The sequence below is a fragment of the Schistocerca piceifrons genome, chromosome 11 (genome assembly GCF_021461385.2).
Source record: "Schistocerca piceifrons isolate TAMUIC-IGC-003096 chromosome 11, iqSchPice1.1, whole genome shotgun sequence".
Lineage (NCBI taxonomy): Eukaryota > Metazoa > Arthropoda > Insecta > Orthoptera > Acrididae > Schistocerca > Schistocerca piceifrons.
This window is the reverse complement of record NC_060148.1, coordinates 49,636,687-49,646,950: the sequence shown is the minus strand read 5'-3', so window position 1 is coordinate 49,646,950 and position 10,264 is coordinate 49,636,687. Positions and strand designations below refer to the sequence as shown.

Below are 10,264 nucleotides of genomic sequence, written 5' to 3'. Positions count from 1 at the left end.
TAAAAGACTAATAGTAGCACACATCTGCATAAACGCATGCATTTTCCTAATCACCCCCTCCATACCATAATGCACTCACTAGGAAGCTTGAAGATGTCGCATTTCTATTCAGCTGAAATGGGATTACAGAAGTTGGTATGACTGGATCCAGATTCCACAGGAATATTATATGCATCTGGTGCCATTACTCGCCACTGGACAGTATGGTAGGCTCCATTCTGACTGATTCATGGTGATGTTCCCATTGGTACCAGTGTGTGATTCAGTTAATGTTGTTTTTGAATCTCAATTGACCAGATGTTCAGAAGTTGTAAAGATAATTTACAATGGTGGCTCTATATGTTTTGGCAAGCTAAAAATACTACCCTTCCTGCCACACAGTATATCCATTTACACAGGGCTTCACATAGGTTGCACGTCTAATGTTGGATCAATGCGCTGATGTGTCACTCATATTCACTCATCAGCGCGTGAATTTACGTAAATATTTTTGCATTTATTGACCAGATATTATTCCCTATTTATGTATAGGCGTTGGCCACTACCTAGAAAAAAATATGTTGCAGCTTACAGTAGCTGTTGGTTCTCTTGAAATCAAATAGCAAAACATGCATCTTTACTTTGTAAATTAGTTTTAGAGTTGGTGGATGTAAAACATTTCTATCCAAACCTGAAAATGTTTTCCAATACAAAGAAATAGGCGCTAATAAAGCCTATTTAATTTTTGTGTTTTAAAATCTTGATTGCTTTCTTTTTGTGTTTTTCTTTAGCTGTTGGTATTTGTCATAGAAGCAAACTTATTTGTAGTAAGTTGGAGGATATGATTTTGACAACTGTAATATTTTGGTGTGTTCCATTAGTTTGCAGAATAGTATTTTAATGATGTTGAGAAACTTGTAAGCTACAGTACCAACAAAAAAATTTTGCAAAAGAAATAAGCAGTGAATGAGGACTGTCATTTTGATATTCTTCTGGTCGTTTTATTTATAAAAGGGTTTGACCTTAGGAAAACTTTTTTGCTCATGATAATTGTAATAAAATTTACCGACTAAATAATTTCTACTGTCCATAACTTTTATTTTACTTTTTGCTTGTAGTCCTACTTTTGTGGATGCTGAAATGTTGTTTTTATTCATCTTACAAATTAACATGTAACACCTTTCCCCTTATGCTTCAGGTTAATTCAAAGTACTATTGAGAGCTGTGACAGTACACTTCAAGAAACAGTTGGTCTAGGAGTGCTCCTTGATGAGATGGAGATACACACAGAGAAATCATCAAATTTCGCCACATGCGGTACTCATACAGAAGGATTAACTTCTCAAGAAGACACCTTATTCGGCACCAGATTAAGTTATAGTTTAAGGGGAATGGAATTTGATACGTTCAGTTGTAGTTTCTGTCTGCAGAGCTTCCCTACAAAATACAGACTTATAATGCATGTCTTCACCCACATTGATGGTGTGCAGGTTCCTGCATACATTTGTAAGTCCTGTGGTGAGGTATTTCCCAGTAATGATAGGTTGAGCAAACATTTGAAAATGAGTGAGTGTGATGAGCTTTTATCTGCAGACAATAATGAGAAATATGACTACAGTGAGGACCATGAAAATATTATCAGCTTGGAAAATGATAGAGCAGTGTCTGCCATGGAGGAGCAGACTTCATCCAAGGAAACTTCGGAACCTTTGAAGAAATCCTTTAATGACACATCTATCATCCATACAGTGACACTTGCACAAGGGATGTCAGACGGGAGTGGTGATTGTGAAACCTTAGCTACAAGTGGTAATGTCAATGTCGACACTATTTTACTCCCTGCGAAGAGACTGCACAAATGTGATGAATGTGGCAGATGTTTTACTCGGTTGGATCATCTCAAGACCCATGCCGTAATACATACTGGTGTAAGACCACACAGATGCAATATTTGTGGAAAGTCATTTAGTCAGTCTGGCAATCTCAAGAGACATTTATTAATACACTCTGGAAAGAAACCTCACAAATGTGCAACTTGTGGTAAATCTTTTACTGTACTTAGTTCTCTGAAGATACACTCCTCCATACACACAGGAAAGAAACCCCATTTATGCGATATCTGCGGCAAAGCTTTTACTGTGTCGAGTAATCTTAAAACCCATTCATTAACACATACTGGGGAGAGACCACACAAATGTAGCGTTTGTGGCAAAAATTTTACTTCGTTGGTTGCTCTCAAGAGACATGTCTTTATACACACTGGAAAGCGACCCCACAAATGCGATGTTTGTGGCAAATGTTTTAATGATTTGAGTTCTCTGAAAAAACACACATTAATACATACTGGAAGGAGACCTCACAGATGCGTTATTTGTTGCAAATCTTTTGCTGAATCCAATAATCTCAAGAAACATACCTTAATTCATTCAGGACAGAGACCTCACAAATGTGATATTTGTGGAAAATCTTTTACCGAATCAGGGACTCTAAAAAAACACATATTTGTACACACTGGCAGTAGACATCACAAGTGTGATGTCTGTGGCAAATCGTTTTCCTTGTTGGGTACTCTCAAGATCCATGCATTACTCCACACAGGAAATAGACAGTACAAATGTGATACATGTGGCAAATGTTTCACTATGTTGAGTAACCTCAGGACCCACACGCGAATACACACTGGGGTGAGACCCTACAAATGTAATGTTTGTGGCAAATCATTTACTGAGTCGCGCACGCTTAAGAAACATGAAGTAATACACATCGGAAAGAGATCTCACAGATGTGATGTCTGTGGAAAGTCTTTTATTCATTACCGTAATCTGAAGTCCCATGAAATAATCCACACTGGTGAGAGACCACACAAATGTAGTGTTTGCGGAAAGTTATTTACTCAGTCAGGTAATCGCAATAAACATGTGTTAATACACACTAGAAAGGGACCTCACAAATATGGTTCTCGGGGCAAATAAATTTCCCTTAGCTGATGTCATCAAGATCCATACAGGTACGTGTACTGGGAGATGTTGCACGTTTGTTGTGTGATAAATCCTTAAAATGTGCTAGAATTCTGAAGAGGCATGTAATAATATGTGCTAGCGAGAGATCGCAAATGTGACTGATACATTTCTGCAGTTTGAAATTTTGAAGAAGATGCTCACAAAGTTGCTACAGATAAATTACATAGTTGTGACTTTTTTGTGAATAATGTTGCTATGCTTTAGTCATACTTGATACCAGAAGTTCGTCCATTTAGTGAAATCTTTTAGCAATAAATACCATGCAGTAATCAAGACCCTAGATATTTCGAGGAAGTGTATTGCTTTGTTGTTTATTATTGGAAAGATAATGAAAGTAGCCCTAGAAACAGCAAAAAAATGTAATGTTTATAGCACATTCTTCACTCAGGCTAGTGAAGAAGAGAAAGATCAGAAAAATCTGAAAATTATTCAAGTATTAGACACAGATACACTTTCTTAACAGTAGTACAATGTATGTAATTAATTATCCATTTTTTGTGCTTATCCTCCATTACAATCTGTTTTATAATGTTAGATATGCAGTGGTAAGTCAAAAATTGTGATCCGCTGCATAGTAGTGTTTCACTCAACCTTCAGGTTGCAATACAGCAGTGCTTCGACGTGATGTGGACTCAACGATTCTTTAATAGGTTTCCAGTAGTATGTTGGTCTGTGTGTCTACACACAATTCCCATAAATTGTAGGCTGGTCGTTTGTGGATACATAGCTGGTGCCCTTTAGTATCCTTGATGTGTCTGATAGGCCTCTCATGAGGTGAACTGGATGGCCAAGACTGATGTTATCACATTGCTCAAACCATTTTAGCGCAGTTGTGCTCTAGCCACTTGGATAATTAGAAGACGCCGTGACCGTCATGGAGGACTTCAAGCATTAAGTTCATGTAGTTCACTGTCGTCCTGAGGCCTTCAATTATAACTACCTGTCCCATGGTAACCGAAGTAAATGTCACCCACAGTATAAACTGTCTCCATCTTCCTGCTTCTGTTGTGTTGTGAATATTGTAATCAACCATTCACCTCATTAAAGGTGTATCTTGGCTGCATTATTGACCTAGAGTAACAAAGAGTGTCGCTTATCTGAACAAGAGACACGTTTTCATTGATTTGCAATCCAATTTTGACGATCCCATTTCCACTGCTATTGCAATGGACAGTGTTGTTGGATCAATCTATGAATATGCGGCATTATATGCATTGAACCCTCATTCAACAATCTCTCTGAATTGTGTGGTTTTGAACACTTGAACCTGCGCCATGTCTGCATCCTGGTATTTCACAAAGATTGCTGCTTATCTCACTGTACAGAATGGGCAGACCTCTTACCTTCAAGTTCATTGGAGAGATGTGAGTGTCTTACATCTTATTGTCAGCTTGTGGTTTCACCATCTGTCATCCAACTTCCATAGAGGCTGACAATAGTAGCACATGAGTAGTCATAAGATTCACAGCTTGTGAGATGCTGATACTCAGGTACCTGGCTATAATAATCTGCCATTTGTTTCATTTTATTTATCATGTTTGTTTACACTTTATACTAATACTCTACTGTCACGTTAGGAGCTGTATTTCTCGTGAAATGCTTTTTGTGTGTTCCAAAGCTCTGTAGATGATGATTACGTAACGGAGATTGGTTTTATGCATTAAATCTTATATATTTCTTTAGTTTTGTATACCGTGTACAAGCAGAACAAAAACAGATTTGAAAGTACTGCCTCATCTAGAGTTAAACTATAATTCCAGTTGATTGTATAAAACAGAAGGATATTTGAAACAGCTCTAGACATTATCACTAGGTGTGAAATGTAATCAAATGCATAATTTCTAATGTAATAAGCAAATAAATCAAGTGATCTTTCTTTGTAATAGCTTTGTTTTTATTTGTCTTCTTTTTAATTGTGTCTATTGTTTAGATGAAAGATTAATTCTTAGTGTATATTTTCCTTTATTTTTGTGATTAAAAGTGATGTTTCCAGAAATCTCTCATTACAGTTCTATTATATAGGGTGTTCAAAAAGTCTCCCTGCAGTTCCGTATGATTGTTAGCTGCACATACTGTATGATTGGTTGTCTGCGTGGGTTACTTCCCTTCAAGTGGACTCTCCCAACATTCCACTGTTTCGTTTATCTCAGTGAAATACAAGTTATTAATTTATTAAATATTCATTTTTACTGAGTTTCATTTCGGTATATTCACTGTGGCATACAGGACACGTGGAGAGACTTTTTGACCACCCTGTATTTAAAAAATGTTTATTTTGATGGTCAGTTTTTGGTTTACTATCTTTTTCTTGTTGGTGCAAAACATGTGGTTAGTTACGTTTTGTCATACTTGTAATTTAAGATACTTGCCATTAAGTGATAGGCATTTTTCAGTTCTGCATTGCTTTCAGCTAGTGAAGTGAGAACGTTTCTACCATTATAGATCTTGCAACATAATAATGTGTTTCTGCCTATACTATCACAGTGGCTTTTAAATATTTAAATATTTTTGATTTACTTGCTATTTATGGTTTCTCATTCTTCATACACACATAACAAATTTTGGTTGTGACTGGGATTTAAAATGCATATATTTAAAATTGTGTAGTTTTCCTTATAACAATTTTGTTCCAACATTCGGCCCAGCTATTTATTTACACATTTCTGCATGATTTTCTATTGGTGGATCTTTTATCTTAGTAATAATAGATTGTATGTTGTTTTATCAGTAATGACAGATGTAATCATTGTTACTCAAGTAAGAACAGAACCTCTAATGCAGAAACTTATGATGATACTACTCATACTGAAGCTTAAATTTTGGCACATAACTCTTCCATTTTAACAGTCCCATCACTGTATATGAGAATATGGAATTTCTCAACTGAGTGAATACAGTAAACAGTGGTAGCATAATCAAATAGGATTTTAAATGACAAAATGGACTGCAGTTAGACTGTATTACTTTTTCCAAATGAAATCCTATTTTTTTAGTGGTACTTAGATAATAAGGCTGAAACAATTATTATGAATAACTGATCAGTGTCGTCGTCATCATCATCGTCAGCATCATGTGGTGTTTTTACCAGTTTTTCATGTTTCAGTTGAAATTTCTGTCAAATATCATTAGTTCCATAACAACCATTACCAAACACTTATCTTGGACATACTAGCGTAATCTGTCATTGGAGGTACAAAGATTCACTGTGTGAGAATTACTTTGTAACTGAATGTTAAGTAACTAATTTTTGAAAAACATGGTCTATTTCATAGTTGTTTATTTCATAAGAACAACATATGTCTACAGCCAAACTTGTTGCCCACCTAAAATTACTAAGAAGAATCATTACCAGTTGCTGTTTGATAAGTTAGCTCAGCACCACGTGGCACTTCTGGTTAAAGTAGTTCTGTTTAAAGGCAGCATGATCCATATGATGGGACATCAGTCAAAAGTATTTTGACTAACATTATTGGGGAATTGAGTCCAAATTGAGTACAATTTTAGATATTGTCCTTTGCAGAGATGCAGTCCTTTTCGTTTGGAATTACTTGAATGAATGGAGTTTGTTGAAAGATGAGAGTAGTTACATTTCAAGATGAAAATAACTATTCTTGACTCCAAAAAGCATTTACTCATTCAAATTTATGTTACTCATTTGGATTCAGTGTGTAAATGTTCTATGAAAATTATCCTGTGATTTAAGTTTATGAAGTAATCATTTATTTAACATGATTAAACGAATCCTTCATCCCTTTATTAATTATGTATGATGAGTAATGGTAAGTTAACCTGGGTGCCACACAGGGACACAGGTGTAGCTCACACATGTATTCATCCCTGTTAATTTCTACAGAATGGAGTCAGAGAGTTGTACATGTATGTAGTTTCACATCTTTGGTTACAGTTCATTGCACATTACAGAGTTGTGAGATTTAGACATTATATGTACAGAAAGTATCTCATTGTGGCAGTTCTGTAAGATAAATCTATTTAATTATATTCTGATAAGTTGATGTTAGACAAATATTGATATAATGGGAGGTATTAGACTTCTTAAGTATCCACATTACAACCGGTAGCGATTTTCTCTTCAGAAAGAGTTAAGGCTTCGTCTAAGAGACAGGGTTCAAAAACATAAACTCTTGTCCTGTTGAGAATGGGCTTTCTGATCATGGTGCTCAGCTAGTTACAGTATATGACATAGCTCCATTCAATAATTCAGAACTACCCTCCAAAGTTGTGTGGTCAATTAATGACTCAACAATTAGAAATTTCAAAGAAAATCTTCAGCAGTTTGACTGGGATGAGGTGTACAAGGAACCTGATGCTAATTTAAAATGTAACTTATTTCATGATACACTTGTAAGAGAATTTGAAAACTGTTTCCCCACGAAAGCAGTTAAATCTAATTTTAAGAGACGATGTAAAAAACCATGGCTTACTCAAGGAATAAAAATATCTTGTAACCACAAAAGGGAACTGTATCTAACAACAAGAAAGAGTAATGACCCAGAAACAGCCAAATATTACAAAAACTACTGTGCTACATTAACAAGGTTATTAAAAAGTCCATAAGCATGTGCATCATGTCTGAGATTAATACCTCTGATAACAAAATCAAAACAATTTGGAATATTATTACAAGGAAGACAGGGCAATTAAGAGTACACAATGATGGCATTACCATCAAAGCAAATGGAAACTTGACAAACGACAACCTGGAAGTCAAAAACATTTTGAATAATCATTTTTTAAATGTTGTAGAGAATATAGGATCTGAATGTTCATTAGAAGAAGCAAGGCAGTTAATGGAAGAGGCCTTACCCACACCATTTGGTACAATTGAAATTCCACCCATCTCTCCTTCTGAAGTTAGGAAGATAATAACTCTCTCAAGAATAAAAGCTCACATGGAATTGATGGCATTTCCAGCAGGATAATAAAAGCTTGTTTCCAAGAAAGAAGTGGGATTCTTAGCCACATATGTAATACCTCTCTGAAGCAGGTTTTTTTTCCAGATAGAGTGAAGTGTGTCATTGTTAAACAACTGCATAAAAAAGGGGATACGTCTGATATCAACAACTACTGGCCAATCTCTCTTCTGACTGCCTTATCTAAAATTCTTGAGAAAGTAATGTGTTGTAGAGTAGCTTCACACCTTTGTAAAAATAAAGTTTTAGCAAAATGTCAATTTCGTTTCCAGAAGAGTTTTTCAACGTGAAATGCTATATATACTTTCACTAATGAAATATTAAATGCTCTGAGCAACCGGAAGTCACCCATTAGGATTTTTTGTGATCTCTCAAAGGCTTTTGATTGTGTAAATCATGGAATACTTCTAGATACGCTCAAGTACTGTGGTATGAATGGGACAAGGCTCAAATGGTGTAAATCATATCTAACTGGAAGACTGAAGAAAGTTGAAACAAGCAGTTCAGATAATACACAAAAAAAAACTGGTGATTTCTCAAACTGGGGAACAATCAAGAATGGGGTACCGCAAGGTCCTCTGCTGTTCTTAATATATATTAATGACATGCCATTCTATATTCATATTCATATTCATATAATTTTTGCCAATGATACACGTATAGCTATCACACCCAACAGACAAGAGTTAACTGGTGAAATTGTAAACAATGTTTTTCAGTAAATCATTAAGTGGTTCTCTGCAAATGGGCTCTCATTAAACTTTGACAAAACACAGTATATACAGTTCCATATAGTAAATGGAATGACGCCATTAATAAATATAGACTTCGATCAGAAATCAGTAGCTAAGGCAGAATATTCAAAATTTCTAGGTGTATGCATTGATGAGAGGTTGAGCTGGAAAAAACACACTGAAGATCTGCTGAAATGTTTGATTTCAGCTACTTATGCTGTTAGGGTCATTGCAAATTTTAGCAATATACATCTCAGTAAATCAGCTTACCAAGTCTATTTTCATTCTCTGCTTTCGTATGACGACATATTCTGGGGTAACTCATCATTTAGTAAAAGAGTGTTCATTGCACAAAAGCCTGTAATCAGAATAATTGCTGGAGCTCATCCAAGATCATCCTGCAGACTCTTACTTATAGAGCTAGAGATCTTCACTGTAGCCTCACAATATATATATTTATTTATGAAATTTGTTATTAACAATCCGAACGAACTTAAATGTAATAGCGGTGTACATGGCTACAACACTAGGAGAAAGGATGATCTTCACTACTCAAGGTTAAAGCTAGCTTTGGCTCAGAAGGGGGTAAATTATGCTGCCACAAAAGTCTTTGGTCACTTACCTAATAGCATCAAAAGTCTGACAGAGAGCCATATAGCATTTAAAAGAAGATTAAAAGAATTTCTTAATGGCAACTCCTACTCATTAGATGAATTTTTGGATATAGTAAGTGGGTAATTTCCCCAACCACCACAAAAAAATTATTAAAAATATTAAGTGTCATTAAGGTGGCCCAGTGTAATGTTAAGCTCTCTCTATACAGCTTAAGCGTTTTCGTAGATTTACTTGTTGAAGAATGCTGGTTCTGCTTTCTTGCAGCGCCGATGTCTTCTGCTAGCACCGGTCGCTTCTGCGAAGATTTCACTGCTAGGAAGGGGAAATTTTCACTCTCTCGCTCTCTCTCTTCTTATTTAAAAAATACGCTACTCTTGGAACATCATTCAATGCACCAGAACATAGTTATTTCCACTTTGTACAAAAAAACAACTAAACTTTATGACGTAAGCCCACATATTACCGCGCGCCCAGAATCAGTTAATTACATATTTTTATACACAGTTAATACATAAGCTTTTATCGTGGCTGACTATCCACGTCCAGTCCACGTACTCTCAACAGCAGTTTGACGTCTAATAAACAGTCACTATTTCGAGTCTCTTCATTTGTTTTTTAACAATACAATGCTACATTACTCTTTGCAGCCTGCCACGGAGCTTCCAGGCCATATTTGCTTATTCTTGGCAGTGCGCACTGAACACTTGCCGGCGCCGACGAATTATCTCCCTTCCAGTTTCACCTGCACAAACAATAAATGGGTGCAGTATCCCACGCTCATCCTTACGCCCTGCCTTAAAATAACATGTGTTCGAAATAGCTGGAACACAAGTGTCTCCAAACTTTCGTAAAATTCTGGGGGCACTGCATATCCCTCTCTTAGCTCGAACACTCGTTATTTTGCACACAACATATAATTTAATAATTTTTTTAACACTTATCTTGTTACTTTGTACTACATAAAAACATTGGGTACAAAAACTCT

The 10,264-nt window shown here is 35.9% G+C and overlaps 1 protein-coding gene across 1 annotated transcript; it reads left to right on the top strand.

Moving 5' to 3' along the window:
* Positions 1 to 229: 229 nt before the first annotated feature.
* Positions 230 to 2,951, top strand: LOC124719663 (zinc finger protein 492-like). Its single transcript, XM_047244875.1, has 3 exons — positions 230 to 380; positions 771 to 846; positions 1,178 to 2,951. Exons 1-3 carry the CDS (start codon positions 230 to 232, stop codon positions 2,949 to 2,951), a joined length of 2,001 nt encoding a protein of 666 aa, XP_047100831.1.
* Positions 2,952 to 10,264: the final 7,313 nt, after the last annotated feature.